General features: G+C 38.4%; 2 protein-coding genes and 1 long non-coding RNA gene across 6 annotated transcripts; 2 read left to right on the top strand and 1 right to left on the bottom strand.

The window, feature by feature from the left end:
* Positions 1-6,940: 6,940 nt before the first annotated feature.
* On the top strand, positions 6,941-7,501 carry LOC110883153 (merozoite surface antigen 2, allelic form 2-like). The gene has a single exon (XM_022130984.1). It carries the CDS (start codon positions 6,941-6,943, stop codon positions 7,499-7,501), a length of 561 nt encoding a protein of 186 aa, XP_021986676.1.
* Positions 7,502-12,482: 4,981 nt separating this feature from the next.
* LOC110886326 lies at positions 12,483-15,699 on the bottom strand. 4 transcript variants are annotated; one of them, XR_004869872.1, is made up of 6 exons: positions 15,359-15,699; positions 14,723-14,757; positions 14,516-14,578; positions 13,969-14,435; positions 13,766-13,843; positions 13,212-13,661 (listed from the first exon to the last, which is right to left on the bottom strand). It is a non-coding gene; the product is annotated as an uncharacterized LOC110886326 (long non-coding RNA). The 4 variants fall into 4 exon arrangements; XR_004869871.1 differs by lacking the exons at positions 14,723-14,757; positions 15,359-15,699 and adding an exon at positions 12,483-12,898 and having other exon boundaries at positions 13,566-13,661; positions 14,516-14,716; XR_004869874.1 differs by lacking the exons at positions 14,723-14,757; positions 15,359-15,699 and adding an exon at positions 12,483-12,813 and having other exon boundaries at positions 13,566-13,661; positions 14,516-14,716.
* Positions 15,700-17,885: 2,186 nt separating this feature from the next.
* Positions 17,886-19,289, top strand: LOC110886325 (chitinase CLP). Its single transcript, XM_022134108.2, has one exon. The coding sequence runs from the start codon at positions 18,015-18,017 to the stop codon at positions 19,167-19,169; it is 1,155 nt and encodes a 384-aa protein (XP_021989800.2). The 5' UTR covers positions 17,886-18,014; the 3' UTR covers positions 19,170-19,289.
* The last annotated feature ends 570 nt before the right edge of the window (positions 19,290-19,859 follow it).

Here is a 19,859-nt window from a genome sequence, read left to right as displayed (position 1 = left end):
GGCTTCTGTACGACGTGAGAAATATTAGAGGAGGCTATGTCGCATTTGCGGGAGACAAAGGCGGATACATCACTGGAGAGGGAAGTATCTCCAATGGTATTGTGTGCTTCGATAAGATCAATTATGTTCGTCAAATTGATCATAATCTTCTCAGTGTGTCGCAAATCTGCGATAAAAAGTTCACCGTGCATTTTGATGATGCCGGTTGTTATGTGCTTAAACCTGGGTTCAAAATTCCACAAGAATGGATTCTCTTATCGGCTCCGAGAGTTAATGATCTTTATATTCTCGATATGAGCCAAGCGATTACAACATCTGCACAAGTCACTTGCTTTGTCTCGAAAGCCACAAAAAAGGAGTCTATAGGCACAGAAGAATGGGGCACATTCACTTGAGGAAAATGAACCATTTGGTGAAAAACAATCTTGTGAATGGTGTGCCTGTGAGAAGTTTTCATTTACAAGATATCCGTGTCTCGTGCCAAAAAGGGAAGCAAACAAAGAAGTCTCACCCTTTGAAGAAAATCAACACTGTCAGCATGCCTCTCGAACGTCTTCATATGGACCTTTTTGGACCTATGAAGCAAAAGACAACCTTCGGAGATGCTTATTGTCTATTGGTTACAGATGACTATTCTAGATTTTCTTGGGTATCCTTCATGGCACACAAGAGTGAAACTCCTGGCATCCTTAAGGATCTTCTTACTATGTTGGAGAATCTCTATTCGTTGAAAGTGAAGAGGATCCGAAGCGACAATGGTACCGAATTCAAGAATCAAGTTATGGATGAGTTCTGTACCTCTAAAGGCATCCTTCATGAATACAGTTCTCGTTACACTCCACAACAAAATGGTGTCGCGGAGAGGAAGAATCGGACGATAATCGAAACTGCAAGAACAATGTTAGTAGAGTCAGAACTCCCTGTTCAGTTCTGGGGGGGAGGCTGTGTCGACTGCATGCTACACTCTAAACCGAGTTCTTACAGTAAAGAGACATGGCAAAACTTGCTTCGAACTCCTTCAGAAAAGGAAACCGGATCTTTCTTACCTAGAACCATTTGGCGCTCCATGTACTATGATTGAGCCGGATGGAAAATTTGGAGCGAAAGCTATCGAGGGTTTCTTCCTTGGATATGCTACTCCGAATTTTCGTGTTTGGAATCTGGCTACCAAAAAGATTGAGCTATGGAGTGAGGTGAGGGTTCAAAGGTACATGAGTCCTGTTAGGGCTCCGGGTGATCCGTGGATGTTCAATTATGATGGACTATTTGACTCCTTCAATCTGCCAACCTTTGATGAAGAATCAGCAGCTGCTAGAATGTTATTTGAAAGTGACAATGCTGCTGTCTCGCCATTGGTTAGACCTGTTCTTGTTGACCCACAAGGTTCTTCATCGGTTAACAATACGGTTCAAAATGAGGTATTTGAAGATGCTGCTGATTACAATGAGTCTTCAGAAGATGATGAATATCATGATGCAGCGGAAGGATCTTCAGCTCCAGTTGCTCCTGTTCAAGGTGCCTCTGTTGATACACCTCATGTGCAGAATGTAGACACTGCTGAAGGGAATGCATCCACCTCTACACACATTCCTGGTGTGGAGTTGGTTGTTGATCTTAATCTTAACAATTTGGGTATCAATGCACGTGTTCCAGAAAATCCTGAAATGAGGATTCATGATACCCATCCCCAGCAGAATATTATAGGAGATGTCCATCGCGGTGTGCAGACGCGTAATCAGCTGAGAAACAACCAGTATGCTGGTTTGTATTCAACCATTAGAGAATCTGGTCTTCAGAATGATTGGTCCTTCGCGTGTTACGTATCACAAGAAGAACCTAAATCGTGGAAAGAAGCCTTAAAGGATAATGCTTGGGTTGAAGCCATGCAGGAGGAACTGCAGCAATTTCAAAAGCTTGGTGTTTGGAAGCTTGTTGAAAGACCAGAAAACTACAAGAAAATTGGCACTCGATGGGTTTTCAAATGCAAGAAGGACGATCGTGGAGTGGTTATTCGTAACAAGGCAAGATTGGTCGTTCAGGGATTCCGTCAGATCGAGGGGATTGACTACAATGAAGTTTATGCACCAGTTGCACGTCTGGAAGCTATTCGGATCTTTCTCGCTTACGCTTCATTTAAAGGATTCAAAGTCTATCAGATGGATGTCAAAAGTGCTTTTCTTCATGGGATAGTTCAAGAAGAGGTGTATGTCGAACAGCCTCCAGGTTTCGAAGATCCTGTCCATCCCGATCGGGTTTGGTTGCTCAATAAAGCTCTTTATGGTTTACATCAGACACCTAGAGCTTGGTACGCAACCCTATCCAACTATTTTCTGGAGAATGGATTTCGACGAGGTCTTATTGATTGCACCCTCTTTATCAAAGAACATAATGGAGATCTTCTGCTGGTGCAGGTATACGTTGATGATATCATATTTGGTTCTACTAACGAATCTTTGTGCAGGCAATTCGAGCGTATTATGCAGGAAAAGTTTGAGATGAGCGCTATGGGGTAGATGAATTTCTTTTTGGGCCTACAAGTTCAGCAAACCGAGTCTGGGATATTCATCCATCAGACTAAATATGTTGGTGACATCTTGAGCCGGTTCCAGATGTCAGATGCAACGCCCATTGGTACCCCACTTCCGCAGAATCACGGGATTACTCCGGATTTGAAGGGTGAAAGCGTCAACTCCTCCTATTATCGTGCCATGATCGGATCTCTCATGTATCTTACTGCTTCGAGGCCTGACATCATGTATCCAACGTGCCTGCTCGCAAGATATCAAGCTAATCCGAAGGCCTCCCATTTGTCAGCTGCAAAAAGGATTTTTCGCTATTTGAAGGGATGTCCAGACACCGGTCTTTGGTACCCTAGGGATGATAGCTTTGATTTAACTGCATACAGTGATTCTGATTTCGGCGGTTGCAAAATTGACGGCAAATCAACAACAGCAGGATGTCAGTTCTTAGGAAGTCGCCTGGTTACGTGGCAGTGCAAGAAGCAAACATGTGTTGCTACATCAACCTGTGAAGCAGAATACATTGCTGCCTCCAGTTGTTGCTCTCAAGTCTTGTGGATACAACAACAAATGCGTGACTACGGTTTTGAATTCCTATCTACTCCTATTTTTGTTGATAACAATGCTGCCTTACAGATCACTAGAAATCCTGTGCAGCATTCCAAGACCAAACACATCGAAATTAAATATCACTTCATACGTGATTGTTTTGACAAAAGATTAATTGATGTTGTTCATATCCCCACCGATCACCAACGTGCCGACCTGTTTACAAAAGCATTTGATAAATCACGGTTTGATTATCTACTTTTGGTCAACGGCATTAAGGTGATACCCGAGGAAACCACTTTGGCTAATCGTTTTTGTAAATATTTTCTTTCAAAATTCGAAGAAAAAATACAAAAAGATTTTCGTTTTCGTAATCTTTTAGCATTTTAGGGGGAGAAAATTTCAAGAAAATACAAAAACATTAGAAAAACTCAAAAATCCAAAAAGATGTCTTTATGATTCTGTCTTTTCATTTGAAAAATTCAAAAATTAAAAAAAAATAGAAAAACCAAAAATGAGTTTCTTGGAAAAAGGAAGGTGATGATATTCACTGGTGTAGTCGGTCAACATGTTTAAAAATCGTTAAACAAATGATAAGTATCTCTTCTAACGATATATCGATAGGCTCACAATCAAACTAAAATGTGCAGGGTGTTACAAACCTAACAGACTTCAAGCCAGGTGGGAACCATTCATTGGCATATGGTCTTAGTACCAAAATTTCGTTTGAGAGATTGTCGAGGTTCTGAGATATTCGGTCTTTATGCTGCTTATCATCTGGGTATCATGGTTGTACCTTTTACCGAAAAATAACGGGGACGCAAGTCTAGATCTTCCATGATACCATACATACGTGTACATATTGCATTCGACCTCAATAAGTGATAAACAATCACATGTCCAAACAAATAAGTGATGAAATATCACATTTATCCGGGAGTCAAGTTCGTCTATCTGCTGTACGAAAGTACTGACCTGTTCACGGACTTGCTCCTGTGCCCTTATGCATTGAAAATCAAGTTCCTCAAAAATAAGTGATTCTATCACATAGGGCTTGGTTTTCAAATCAAAATAAGTGAGTATCTCACATCTTATACGGTCAAACAGATGATAATCGGTATACTCACCGGTAAGATGAATTCTCGTGCATACCTTGATACGGGAATGTGTCGTGAAGTGGTTTTACATCGACTTGTAAGTATAACTCTTACCGTAAAGCGTATCTCCTAAGTGTGATTACGTTTGATAAGCATGAGTTTATGTGGACAACAATATCGATAATCGAGGTAGTATACTTATCAAGAACTTTAAACAGAAATCAAATCATGTTGACTAAGACCGTAAGCTGGTATGATTCCTTATCCTTGAAACTCGCAAAAGTTGCATCTGTACAGTTGTTTACCTTGTCTATTTAAATTGCTTTTAGTTTAGTTTTCAGCGTTTTAAGAATTATTTGTAGTGTAGTGTTTAAGTTTGTTTTTGATTATGCCAAAGATGTTGCTTGGTGTTTATGACCGGAAGCCTGAAACCTACTTCATAAATCGTTCTTGTTTTTGAAAACTCAATCTAGTGTAAAAATGGTAAATTGCTAAAACTTATGTGCAGTATGCAAAATGTGTCATGCCTTGGTGATCTTGAAACAGAAGTCGACGAATCAAATCCATGGTCGACGAAACAGATTGGTGTTGACGAAACAGGTCTTGGTCAAAGTCAAATTATGAGTCTTGGTCAGCCTTTGGTCAATCTGTTTCATGTTTGACGAAATAGACTGTCTCGTCGAAGACATTGACGAAACAGGGAGCCCAAGTCTGTTTCGCCATGGGCTAATTTCACAGGCCCAAGGTCAGGCCCACTTTCTGTTTCGTCAAAGCCCATCACGTGATTCGTCAACTTCTGTTTCGCCAAAAAGTAGAGTCGGTGTATAAAAGTCCTTTATGTCAGAGGAGTTGGTTACTTTTTTCAAACCTCTCAAGTGCAACTGTTCATCTCCTCTCCCAAACACTAAAACCCACTGTTGAGAAAACACCATTTTTCACTCATATCTACGGATTTTCATCAGAATCTCACAAAAATCAAAGGTGCAATGTTGTTTGTTGTCATGTTTTTAGTTTTTGGCACCGTCGGATTTTATCCGAAATCGTCGGAACCCACCTCTGTGACCGGATTCTTGTTCGATATTACATGCTTTGATATTGAACTTGTTTAGTTTCCCTTTTTGACTGTAAAATCTAAGTGTATGTATGTTTGTTTTGCCTATGATTCGGTTTGGGTTTTGGATGAAAAACAGAGTATTGATTTGCCATATGAATGTTAAAGTTCTTGAATGGTTTTGACTGAAAATAGAGCATTTGTAAATCTTAGGATAGATTTATAACTTGTTTTTGGTTATCCACTGTATTGTAGTTGATTTGTGATAATCTACACTTGATGTAACTGCTATTTGGCGAAACACCCAAAAATCTCTAACCCTAACTCCGGCGAATCTGAACGTCGGCGAATAAGACATTTGGGGAAACAGACAGTCGGCGAATCAGATCTTTGACGAATCAAATAGTCAACGAATCAGATCTTTGACGAATCACAATCTTCTGTTTCGTCAATGGCTTGTTTGGCGAATCAGATTGGTCAACGAATCAGAACTGGTCAACAACCAAGTTCTGTTTCGTCAAATGCAATTTCTGTTTCGTCAAAGGATCTTTTGACGAATCAGAGTGGGTCAACAAAACAGATTTGGTCAACAATCAGGCTCTGTTTTGTCAAACCATCTTCTGTTTCGTCAATGATTTCTTTTTCGCCGACCATGCCTTAGAAAATTTTACAGTTTGCAATTTGTTCACAGTGGACATGGTTTGACAGTCTGTCTGTCAAATGGATACATGAACTTGTATCCATACATGTCCAAATGTATATGTAAGTGATTGTTACTTATTGTGGACGTTTTCAAATTACAGATGGCACCGAAAGAAGGTAAAAGGAAGCCGGCAACCAAGAAGGAAAATAAGACAGGGGAGGAAATTATGTCCGAAAAACGCCATAACCAGATTGCTTACTTGGACCCAGAGGAGAAACTTACTGAATTAAAAGACATTACCAAGTGGATCCAGGAATCTCGTATCAACTATGCGGTTACGTTCTCAACGCCAGTATACAAGTCTCTCGTCAAGGCGTTCTGGGATTCGGCGAATGTTGTCCAGATTGATGGTAAAGAAGTCATCAGTGGACGTGTTGAAAATGTGGATGTGGTCGTATCCCCCGATATTCTAAATGAAGTTCTTCAGCTACAAGATAGTCCGGACGCCCCAGTTTCTGTTCCGATTAGGTGTACGCGAGGCTGTTTATTACGGATGAAATGCACCGGAGATATCTTTAGTATGCAAATTAACAAGGGTGATCTGCCGCTAAGATACAAGTTTCTGCTACACGTTCTAATCCAGTGTTTGAGCAACAAACGGGCCGGTTACGACATGGCTAGCAACGAACTCGTGGGTCTCATGGTGGCCTTAGTGCTAAACAAACCGTTTAGCATTTCAGGGTTCATCTTTGGGAACATGAAGGAGAATCTGACAAGAACTGGAAAGAACAGGACCATTGGAAGCAAGTATTGGATGTATCCACGTTTTCTGCAGATGATAATGAATGTTCAACATCCAAGTCTTCCAAAAGCAGACAACGATGTGCTGAAGATAGAAGCTATGAACTTCAACTCATTACGACTTATCAAGAACTTAGCTCATAAAAGATAAAAGGAGAGCGTTCCTCCAAGAAAATTATTTGGTGCTCTTCATAACACAGCGTACGTTGCTCCTGCAGACAACAAGTGGCGTCATGAAGATAGCCAATCTGATGATGAAGAGCCTGAGTTAAAGAGAATGATGAGTGAGAAGTTTGGTCCTGAACCAGTTGTGTCTGATGAATCGGACAGTGATGATGATGGTGATGAAGGTGGTGATGCTGGTGCCATTGGTGCATCAAGTGTAGGAACCACTGGTGGCACATCAGCTGGTGGTACCTCAGCAGGGGGAGTGTCAGCTGGTGACACATCAGCCGGTGGTGATGATGAGGCTGATTCTGACTCTGATGATGATCTTTTGCTTGAACCTGGATACGAGATGTATCTGGATGAACGCGGGGTAAGAAGATACAGAAAGATCAGGCAGGAAGATGATCCGGAATATGTTCCTTCTGATCCTGAAACAGAACGTGCAAGGAAAGGAAAAGCCGAAAAATCAGCAGAGCGTCAGAAGAAAAAGAAAGCTCGGAGATACTTGAGTACCTCCTCCCGAGGTTCTGAGCCACAAGCTCCTATTCCAGAACCACCTGTAGTCTCTTCTCCTCCTGCAGCTCAAACCGTATCTCCGCAGCCTATTCCACAACGATCCATGGCTGCTGCAATCAGAGCAACCACTTCTCAACAACCTAGTAGTGAACGTTAAAGGATCTACTCGGAGATGACTCAAGAAGAAAAGAATGATTTTCTGTTCCGTCAATATGAGGCTGCAGCAGACCGCATTCAAAGACAGACTGATTTTATTCGTATCACAAAGAATGATCAAATCCATCATCAAGTAGAGATTGATAGGTTGAAAGCTACTGTTGGTGAACAGCAAGCTACTATCCAACGCCAACAAGCAGAGATCGATCTTCTTAAAGCTGAAAATGAAAGGATGAAAGCTTCCGAAGCTGAAAGGGATAGAAGGAGTTCGGTTCTCCAAAAATTGGCTGAAGACCTGAGAAATAGATGCGATGTGATGAAAGAGTGGTATGACTCGCGGAATACCACAATACTTGAAGGGGCCAGGAAGATGAGTGCTAACTTCGATTTTCTCTATAAACGAGTTGCTACTTTGTGGGAGGATAGGTGTAAGCAGCAAGAAATTCTGCAGAAAAGGGATGAAGATCCTGAGGATCAAGGGAATCCTGATTCAGCTGCTACACCACAACAGCCCCCAGCTGGTACTTCATCTGCTGTAATCATCTATCAGCCATCAGCACTAGGGTCATCTCAAGGGACATCCAGCGGTACAGTCGGTGAAGAACAATTACTTGAAGCTTTAGCTGGTACACCCTCTGTCCCTAGTTCAGCTGATTTAGCGTTGCAGGTTGTGCATCCGGTTACCGGAGAATCTCTTGAAGAAGGAGAGATTGTTGATGATCTCACGCCTCAACAGTTGATCACTTTGAAAGCAATGCGAGACGTTGATGATGAGGAAATTGAAAAGATGCCGAGTGAGCCGGAATCTGCGAATGTTGAAAATGTTGATGAGATTGTCTTTGAAGGTGATGTGAAGAAATCATCATATGTGAGACAAAATGGTACCGAATTTGCTCCGTTTGATGAGGACTGGTTGAAAGACAACGTTGAAGATATTGATGAACACCTGAAAAACCGTGATACTTCAGAGAATGCCACAGATGCGTTCGCTGCGTGGCGTCAACGGTTTTTGTCAAAGGTTTCAAAGCCAGTTCCAGAGGCTACACAAGTTGATTTCTTACAGCTAGAAAAGGCTAAGCCAAGTGGGCGAATACTGTGTTGGATGTTTGTTAAGGAAATTCACTGTGTTGCGATCAAGAGGGAGTTCGGGATCCAGTATTTTAGGTCGCTTCTGAGCATCTTATCTTTGCCATTTTATGATGTGGCTGCCTTGACAAAGATAGATCTCATTAATCGATCAAAATTTGATGGTGCGACGCTATTTGAACGATTGATTCGAATGAACAAGAAATCGGGGTGAAAAGACAAGTCTTACAAGCCTCAGTTCCCCAGACATCAACAGATAAAGTTCACGCTTGATCCGGAAACCAACACCGGGAGATACAGGCTTGTGTACGAGCCGGTGAGAGTGGTTGAGAAGATTCCGTTAATGCCGATGCAGCAGGATTTTCTTGGTGATATGCGCTTATGGTGCTATGATTCAGACACGCATGAGGCAGTTATTGTTTTCAATGATGATAAGAACTTCAGGATATTGGATCCAATGTGGCTGGTGAATATGTCTGCATCCGACATCGCCAAGTTGTACCGGCACGACATCTTTTATGAAGACAAGGACGCACACCAGGCACTGAAGTTTCAGCGCGTTGCTTGCTACTGCTATTACCGGGGAATCCATTCGGGCAGTTCCTGGTCCGAACATCACTGAAGAAGAAAGATATGAAGACCGAAGACAAGCAACAGACAAGGGGGAGTTTGTTGATGCATTTTTTGTGTGTCTGTTACTAGTCTTGTAATTATGTGTATTTTGTACGGTCTTTATCAGTTATCGAGTCTGTATTCGCAGTCGACCAAGTCGGATATCCTCCTATCCGCTTGTGTCTGACGTGTTTGTCTCCTAGTTTATGTATTTGGTCTTAAAACAATGCATGTGGCATATTGAGGGTATTTCTGTCATGTTATTATGCAATTTGTGCCATCTGTTTCTGCAAACTGTTATGCAGAAACAGTTAACTGTTTGCAGGCCTTGGCGAAACACTCTGTCTCGTCAAAGACAAGTCGACGAAACCGAGTTGATGACTTTGGATTTGTTTCGTCAAGGTGGTCAACGAATCACATGTGATTCGTTGACTGTTGGGCTTTATGTTGGGCTTTCTCCTGTTTCGTCAGCCCAGTTTGTGTTTCGTCAAGATGTTAAGCCCAGCGGCTATATATAGGCACAGATAGTTCACAGTTTACAGAGAGATGAGAGAATACCCTTCAAGCTTGTAAGAACTATGTTTGTATCAGTTGTTATATCTCATCCAGTTAATCAAAAGAGTGTGTTTCTTTGGTTAACCATTGTGTTCATATTGTTCTATGTTTGATTGGCTAAGTTAAGTGGATTCCGCACACTTAACTTTGTTTGTTATAAACAAGGATTGGGTAGTGAAAATCGATCCTCCGATTTCGGGACCTACAATCTTGCATATTTTTTTTTGTTATTTGTACATATTTCTTAGCTTAATTCCAGTTTAGGTTAACACTAGTTTCATTCACACAATCAAATGAAAATGTATAATATCACATGCTCCTCATCAATATGATACTCTACTTACCCTAGCGCTATGTGGTTACATGAGTTTTTGCATTACTTAACAATGATGGTGATGATCAAATAATATGATTCTGTTGTTGAAGAGCTAGTGATCTTAATGTTATGTTGCTTTGTTTGATTTTGTTTATTATTGTTTTCTTTAATTTTTTCATCATAAATTCCCAACAAAACTGAACTCCTCTAAATTCCTTTTGTTTAAGGAACTTAACATTTCTTCCTATATGTGACGGAACTTGAAATATTCCAAACCAAATGTTTATACATACCAAAATCCAGGGCCGGCTCTTGGGCCGGTCAACCCGTGCCAACGCCTGAGGCCTAAATTTTCAAAGGGCCCGAAAATTTTTTATAAGCTTGTATATATTTATTAAATTATATATTTAATATATTCATCCGTTTATTATGTTTATTATGCAAAAAAGTATTGGTGAATAATGTAAAGGTCTTAAGTTCAAGTCTTGGCTCAATCACTAAGGTTTTGTTTTTTAATTCATTTCTGCTTAACCATATTTTTGGGCCCAATTCGTTTTGTCGCCCGAGACCTAAATTTTTAGAGAGTTTTCGGGGACGGCTCTGCCAAAATCTCCAGGATCATCACAACAATTAGGTACTTTGATCCTCATAGTTACTATGCGCATTCGATCTCAAACCTTTAATCACCATAAAAGCCAATATCAATGATTAAGGTGTTGCAATGGAAAAATCGACTAGTCTCTTATCAATGAAGATGTGTACCTCACAATCTACAATGTATCCATTGCTTGTACCTCACCCTTGATATTTTGGTTGATTCACTCGGTTGTTGCGATCAAAGTTCATAAATATATATATCATGGATGAAGACAAGTTGTCGACACTAGCTCTCCTAGATCAAGACAAGCGTGATACCACCTCCAGTTCTACATCACTAGATGTGAAAGGAATGTCTCTTTGAAAGGGATGAGGTAGAAGTTGTGGGTCCAAGGGCTAGAGACAGAAGAAGCTGAATTGGGGGTGGTAATTCTTCTCGTAACTTTATAAACTAAACACATTACAAGTTACAAACCTTTGGAATTCATTCCAGTTACTTTAAATTCTATTTCTTATGCCATGTTTCTTTCAAAGCCATTATGCGAACAGAAAACGTCTTCCGTGTTTTTGCTTAGCACCAATATAGGTCTTGATGTTGAAAATTTGTTGTTGCCTTGCAAATATAAGGGGAGTGAGGGCGGATGCTTTTCAATGCGTGATAGCATATTTCAACGCGTGGAACAATTGTGAAGACCACGCCACTCAAGTTTATAACGCGTGCAATATTCCAGCGTGGATTTTATCACGCCGTGGAAAATGGAAATTGTGAGGGAACATGGGGGTTTATTTTTGGGTGTTGTGAGTGATAGACAATGCCACTAAAAAAGGTTGTGAGTGATAAAAAAATAGTTGATGACATGGCGTAACTTGATTGGGTGCTTGTGAGTGATGGAATTCTATCACTAGTGACCACCCCACCCCCTAAGAGTGTTAGATTAGATTGTGTGTACAAAGAGAAATATTACGACATAACTGTAAGTACAAGAAAAACATTATGATATTGTTAGGATCGAAAACACACACGAAAGCAGTAAATGAACACGGAGATTTAAAGTGGTTCGGTCGGCTAACCTACATCCACTGTGCTACAACTAAGGTTTGGTTTCTTTATTATATGAGTGCCACCAGGAATTACAAGTGGAAAGCAATAATTATATAGAGACTAATCTTGGGTTAAAAAACTTAATCCTCAAGTTAGGCCTAAGCCCACATAAAGATAACAATGGCCGGCTAAATAAAAACTCTAATTTAACTTCCAAATAAAATACGTATGGGCCAACCAAGGCTAGGGCCGGCCGCCCTCCCATGATCAGGCCTCCACACCAATTCGCCCAACGGATATACTTTCCAATGTAATAAGAAACTAAATTTCATACCAATAAGCAGGCAATAATTACGTGATTACAAATTTTTGTTACGTGATTTATTGGATACATCATTATTGAATATATATGCTTAATGTGACAACTATTTCAAATACAACTAGTAGGAAACCCGCGCGTTGCGGCGGAGTCGATAATACCGGGCATGAATATATCACCAAGTCACGAGGGTGAAGGTTAAAAGGATAGTGGGAGTTTGACGAAAGCTTTGCATAACTCACTTGGGTTACCGAGTTGACCAAGTGAAACTAATATTTGACTCAGTTAATTGTCTTAAATAACCCTCGTTAACGACAAGAGATTGTCTTGTGTATTCATATTAACTTCAGTACCTTCTTTGTAAAATATAATGACAAGATAAGACAAATAAGTAATTTTATGTTTCTAACACTTTTATAAAAGTGAATGCTGCATTTTCAATGGCCCATGATGTATTATATCTTCTTCTGCACCCGAAGCACTAACTTGCTCATATTGTTTACTTTTCGATGTAATAGATATATCAATATGTAAATGAACATAAAATGGAGGTAGCATCATAATAGCGAAACATATTGATGATAAAAAAAAAACAGAGGGCACTCTTTTGACCCATTTAGTAGTCTAATCATATCCTATGCATTATGTGCTAATATAAAAGTTTGAAAAGTTTTAGGACAGAAGGATCTGAAAGACAGCCATACCGCCTTGCAGCCATCAAGGCGCTCCAGTGAGCTTCCAGTAGGATCGGATCGGCAAATTTTGGTCTAAACAACTAATATTGTCCTGAAAGAGTGCGAGCTTGTATCTTCATTTTTTTCATCTAAATCTTGTGCAAATGGTGCAACCATGTAATTAGCTTTGACCTGACCTGAAGAACACATGACGATGTGAATCCTAAATTTAAAAAATCACTTCAGTAAATGCTTGCATATAGAAACAACAAAGTAACTCCTCTTGTCTTTGAAGATATTTCTTGCTTAAATTTAATTTTTACCATCAGGTAATGCTTGTTTTATTTCCATGTTTCTTCTTCCCATCTTATAAATTTTCTCTTTTGTTTTCTAATTGTTTGCCTTCGATTAGGCTTCCTAAGATCTTCATCAAAACAAGAGGCACAAAAAAAAAAACCTGGATAATGAAAAGAAAGTTACGACGACCAGTGACTTTAAGCATATTTCATATATAAATGGTAATAATAAGTTTCATAACATATTATCTTTAAGGGTGAAAAAGTGTTTTGAGGGTCAACTTGGCCCATTCCAGCTGGTACGAAACAAAGACAACCATAATCCGTGTTGACCCATTACCCAACAAGGGAAGCGACACAAGAGAGAAGGTTCGACACGTTAGTCAACCCAATCCATTTTGGCCCATTTTAAACCTATCCCAAAGAATCTACAATAAAACAGAAAAATACTTCAAATAAGTTGTTTGCAGCTCAACCCCACTTGGACTGACGCGTTTCGATCCGAACCTATCTCGGTCCATTATACAACTAACCCAGACCACCTCTAACGAAAATATAAATTACTAACCGTGTATTTATGTTGAAGCTTCTTTATAAGCAAGGTTATACCAGGCTGAAAGCATGAGATAATAATATGTTTTGGGTCTCGTTTGACATTATTCGTCTGTAAATAAATGACCCCAGCATAATCAACTTTATTGAATTTGATCAGAATTAATTTCAAAATAGAAACCAATTTCAAGATTTTCTTGAAAAGAAAGAACCTACCCTTTTTTATCACAACTTCTGATACTAACGTTAGACCTTTAGATTCTATAGCAGTTGGTCTTGTAGAAAGCCTACATTCTGTATTAAAACCAATCAGTTTCGGTAGGCTACGGTTTGGCTCAAGGAGATGGAAGTTGGGTACAGAAAAAAAGAATAAGTGAAACTTTAAGCACCAAGAAAACAAATGCATATAAAAATGATACCTGCATACGGCCCACATCTGAGCTATAGAATATGAGGTCATGTTGGTACATACTATGGAACAAAGAATGAAAGATAACCCACAGTGCGTATCAGATAAGCCCTTAAAGAAGTATATATAAGAAGCTTGCTAGCGAATCAGTGTTACCACTTATCAGATTGACACGGAACCTACGAATCCATGAAAATATGTTTTATTTTTATATGCTTTAGTTGAGCAAAACGATGTGGTTACCAGATCAACATGAAGCTCTATTTCAACTTCCCTCCTATCCTTCTTTCTAGGCTCACTGAAATCATCATGGTGAAATGTATCATAAGCTGAATCACCAAAAGTATCTTGAAGCGGTATATTTTCGGTAATTTTTCCTTCTTCAAATTCATTAACCAAATTCATTAACGGATTCCTCTATAATGAGTGCTAAAATAGGTTCAAGTTTTTCCCAAAAAGCGCTTGAACATGCTAGATCTACAGAATTTTAAAAGAATTAAACTAAATTGCACTACAAATTTGCACCTAATTTAGAAAAAGGGATGTAATTGTCTTACAGCTAGCATTACGAGCATAATTTGCAGCTGACAACAGTTCTTCACGGTCATCATCAAATTTCCCTAAAAATATCATTAAAAACCTGTTATATTATATAATTTATACAAAATCCTTAAATCCAGTAGCAACATACCTGTACAATTAGAACCATATCCCTAATCCGCCGTCTTTTATAATGAGACTCAATAAAAAAAACAAACCCATACCTGGTATTTCTTGTCATAACAAGCCTAAGGTTTCTCTGGCCGTAGTGGTTGGTAACAATCATCGGTCTCTCTACCGAAGGTCCAATCCGCCGTTGCTTGTTCACCGCCGTAGAACACCATTGACGGCCGCAGAACCCTAAAGGCATAAACCTTACCCTAATAGCAGAAAACTATTAGCAAAAAACTATTTGCTTTCGAAGGACAGGAAACCTTTGTAGCTCATTAAGCATAAAACTATGACTCATCTGAGATTAAAAAAAACTGAAATCAACATATTTATGAAGTATGTTAATCTTGCAAATCTTGCACATTGAACACTTGGATTTAATAAATTAGCAATTTGCCTTCTAATAAGAACTTCAAACCGAATCTAGGACCTGATGCGTCCTTTATGGCGGTTCGAATGTCATCATCAGTCAATTCATGACATGGATCCACTTCCTGCAAGAAAAACCGAATCTTATTGACTTATATTTTAGTTCCCTCCGAAATATCAATAACTACTTATAACTATACCCTATATATTGTCAAAATAACAACCAAAAAGACTCTTAGTATCATGTAATTCCAACAATAGATGACAAAAATTCAGTGCACAACCAAACACATACATAAAATGAATGAATTTAAGGTTACCTGTGATGGGATGCAGAGATCACCAAGGTTACCAGTGTTCCGACGACTGTACGACTAACCGGAACCCCACGAAAGCTGAATATAACAAACTGAAGAATCTGTCATACCTTGTTTGCGTAAAGGGTTGCGGAGGGGCTATATAGGGTGAAATCGAAAACGTAAAACGAAATTGAATGCAGGAGTGCAATGTTGAAAGGGAAGTCCGACGGTCCCTGAACACCACATCTTCAATTGCATTTAAAATGAAAATTGAATCGATGCTGGTATGAATAAAGCCTAATTGAAAGAAAGGGGATGTAAGGAGAGGAGGATAAAATGGGAAGAAAAATGAAAAAAATATAGGTTTTATTTGAGACTTTTAATCTGCCATCTTAAAAAATGGGTGTTAAATTACTTTTATGTCCATAGAAGATGTATTATATAGTTATATAGATTAATTTATTAGATATACAATACACCTCAAGATGATATAAAAAAATGTAAGTAAATATGCATAATATCATCTAATAAAGTGATTTACCTAACTGATCAGTTTGGAAATTGATTTACACCTCAAGATGATATCAGAACATGTAATCGTTTGCGTTTGTGAGAAAAACTGTCTCATACAGATCCCACTCAGATCTTTTTGCGACTATATGAGCAGAATCAAGAATGATACATTCATGTATTCAACTCCATGTGACGATAAAACTTGTAGTCCATAGTTTGTGGGTCTTCCTTATTGTTTATTTGTTTTATGTGGACTTAAATTAAATAACTACCTATTGTTAAATAGTGTATCAAACTATTAAAAAAGTGACAATACTATTAGGAACCTAAAAGATAAAATCTGCTTTGTGTGCTTTCTATTTCCTTTGCACCCTCTGTTTCTAAACTATTTTCGATTAGAACAACTTTCTTTTAAGAAAAATCATAAACTATTTTCGATTAGATCAACTTTCTTTTAAGAAAAATCACAAGGATGTTAACCTGAGAAATTAGCAAAACAGACATGGACTATTAAATTTTCTTTTTTTTTTTTTTTTAAAACCAACCAATCAAAAACACAAAATAAGCAAAGTCAACTAACAACCAATCTAATAGTTACATATGTAAAGTGTCACCTAAATCATAGCCAACGGCTATAAGACCATCCACTATCACAACCCAATCAAACCAAACCTTTTATTAAAAAACTAATTTCTCTTTCCTCCATATAGACAACCCAACCTAATCTTACTTTTCACTCACATTCACAACCCAACATACACCAATATTTTATTAAATAAATATAATTTATAATTATTGTTTATTACAAAAATTTATATTGATAACAACTAAAATAATAGAAAAGAAAAAATATATATTATAATATTTAGTAACCGTTTGCAACCTTTGGTTGTCCCACCAAACCGTTTGAAGCATAAATTAATTTTTACATTTTTAAATTACAAATGTTTTTTTGTCTTTTTGTAAATGTGGCAACCGGTTGGTGAAACCGATCACCGTAGTGGGTAGTCTAATGCCACATCTCAGTCGACACAGAAAAAGAGCGGGCTAGATTTTAGCAGATAGATAAAGAAGTGACCTATATCTTAGCTGGCTATAAACCATCAAATAATATAAAAGCGGCTCCTTTAGCTGTCGGCTAAAATATAACCCGCATTTTACACGTCTAATTATTAGATAGCCTGTTCTATAAACGTATTGTAATTTTAATGTTTTTAGTGCCGACGAAATTGCAACCTCCTTAGTCGCTAGCAATATAAAATTTTCTGATTACTTGATTTTGAATATGTCTATTTTTTAAACATAAAAAGTCAATGCATATTTTTTTAATTTCTTATATATATGAATTTGCCTGTTTTGATGATTATCCCATCTTTGAACTCTTGCACAAATAATTTATTCATTATTTTGTGATCTGAGATCGCCGGCCCTGAGAATTCGTGTACCCTGTTCGAGCTTCAAAAAACGTGTCCTTAGGCTTTAACGAAATTGAGTATTAAGCTCAATAAAGGTCTAAATCTAATGTTAATGGGCTAATAACTTATCTAAAGCATAAGAATAGTTTTGTAAGTGGGCCTATGTTGGTGTTTGTATTGGTATACCCTATTAAAAAAGAAATTTTTTCATATACATATCAGGTTTTTTCTAAAAATAGCGTGCCCTCCGAAATATTGGGCCCTGGCCGGTGGTCCTCCCCGCCCACCCCCAGGGCAGATGTTATTTCATAACTTACAAATACGAAACTCTGAGCTTCATATTCAAATATTATACAACAAATTATATTTGGAAAAGTCAATAATGTACGAGAGGTCTTACATCGCATTTGTTTTAACAAGCCTTCAATGACTTTATATTTATATAAGTTTGGTAAATAAACAATGTCTCTTTTAATAATATAAGATGCAAGCAGCTGAGAATTGAATACGTAAGAAAAAAGAAGCTCAACACATCTATATATATCTGTTTGATGCCCTTTGAGAAAATACACCTGATAATATACACATTTTCAAAAATGCATTTGCCTCTACACCTAATTGTTGTTATTTTAGTTTTCATCTCTTATGAACATGAAGCCATAGCACAATATGTACCACCTTATACTTCCATAGTTGTTCCAATAACCAAACATACTGATGCTGCAAAGCCTCTATATAGCGTTCAGATCATGACAACATACGTAAATTCGGAGTTTTTGCACACAAACTTGCTTATAGACATCGATGCTCCATTCACATGGAACGACTGCACCGTGCAGTGGAACATATATCCTGGTAGTTGTCCAAGCAACACACTTTGCACATCTCCGGTTTCTTGTGAAGAATATCAATGCACGGATGTGAGAACTACTTACTCATACGAGCATAATCCTCCCTGTCCTCCGGTAACCAACAGTTCCACATTGCCTGGTTGGGGATTTTGTACATGCCCGGTCAATGTGGTGAACCCGGTTACCGGATCCTGTGATGAAGCACTGCTCAACTATGAGGAATTCACAGTGAACACAAGCAACGGTAGAAATGTTTTCACTGGTTTTTTATTGGTTACTACTAATTCAGCATGTGTTCCTTCTTCTTCACTTGAATCATTCCCAGAAAATGTTACTGGAGTCATGGCCTTTTCGTCCTCTTCTTATGCATTACAACGTTATTTAGTTGAACCCCTTAAAAACTCACTAGCCATATGTTTGCCAAGCAATTCGTCTGCTCCTGGAGTTCTTTTCTTCGGTTCTGGTCCTTATTACCTTCTTCCCAACTCGGGTGTTGATGTTAGGAGTTTACTTTCGTATACTCCGTTACTAAAGCATCCAGACTCTCTTGGATACTATATTGGTGTCAAGGCCATTGTTATTAAAAACAAATCTATTGGCATCACTGGGAGTTTCTCTACTAAACTTAGTACACTTGAGCCTTACACCATCCTTAGAACGGATATTTATAAGCGTGTGATTTGGGCGTTTTCGGTTGCAACAATAGGAATCCCTCTTGCAAGACCAGTTTCTCCTTTTGGCCTTTGTTACAAGGCCATTGGCACCCATGCTGGCTTAAAGTTTCCAAATATTGATTTCAGTCTTGAAGATGGGAAGAAGTGGACTGTAGACATGGCTAACTCCATAAAACAAATAACAAAAGACGTGGCATGCCTGGCGTTTGTTGACGGTGGGGCGACAGCTGAACACGCGATTGTGATCGGGACATATCAGTTCGAGGATAACTTTCTGGTCTTTGATTTGGAGAATTCGACTTTTGGTTTTAGTTCTTCGCTGTTGCATCAGAAAACATCTTGTTCCAACTTCAACTTTACTGTTACCGATGACAATTGAAGCTATATCTATAAGCATACAGCTGGACATGTATGTTAAACGTAATTCAAACTAAATATGGGTGATGGAGTCGGTTCAGGAGCTTTGAATAAACATTGGGTCAGGTCGTATTATTAATGTGTAAAGAAGCCAGTAGTCAATGTTGTCCTAGTTTCGTATAGTTTGTTATTTTACATTTGATTATGTGTTGTTGTCATTGTTTTGTATGCAATTCCTATTAATCAAAGAAAGCTTCTGATCATTCTGTTGTTCTTTACTATTTTGTCTAAGTGTTTGCTTGATTACTAACAGTGTGGTATGCTCTTGATAATCAAATCCTATGGCCTATAAATCCAGCAACTCAGCCATTGCTCAAACCCCTTTCCCTGTGTTAAAAGGAGAAGGGTATGAATTCTCCCAGGTCCGTACGAAGACAGGATTAAAACAATATGGATTGTATGCTTGTATGAAATTAAGGCCCGGTAGATAACTTCAATTTACTAATCCTCATATTATTTGCACTTCGAAACTATGTTCGCAATTTACAAATAAACTGTAGGATTATGATCCTTTTAGTTTTGTTCTTGATTTTGTTATGTATTTTGGACTACATTTGAGCTACCTAAATTTTGACCGTTGATATATGTTTTCGAATTGTGTTCCTGTTTTTAGACATGTATATGTTAATAAATACTAAACTTGTTATTCTAC

Source organism: Helianthus annuus, chromosome 10 (assembly GCF_002127325.2).
Source record: "Helianthus annuus cultivar XRQ/B chromosome 10, HanXRQr2.0-SUNRISE, whole genome shotgun sequence".
NCBI lineage: Eukaryota > Viridiplantae > Streptophyta > Magnoliopsida > Asterales > Asteraceae > Helianthus > Helianthus annuus.
Note: the sequence above shows the minus strand (reverse complement) of the source record. Positions and strands in the feature narration are given on the sequence as shown.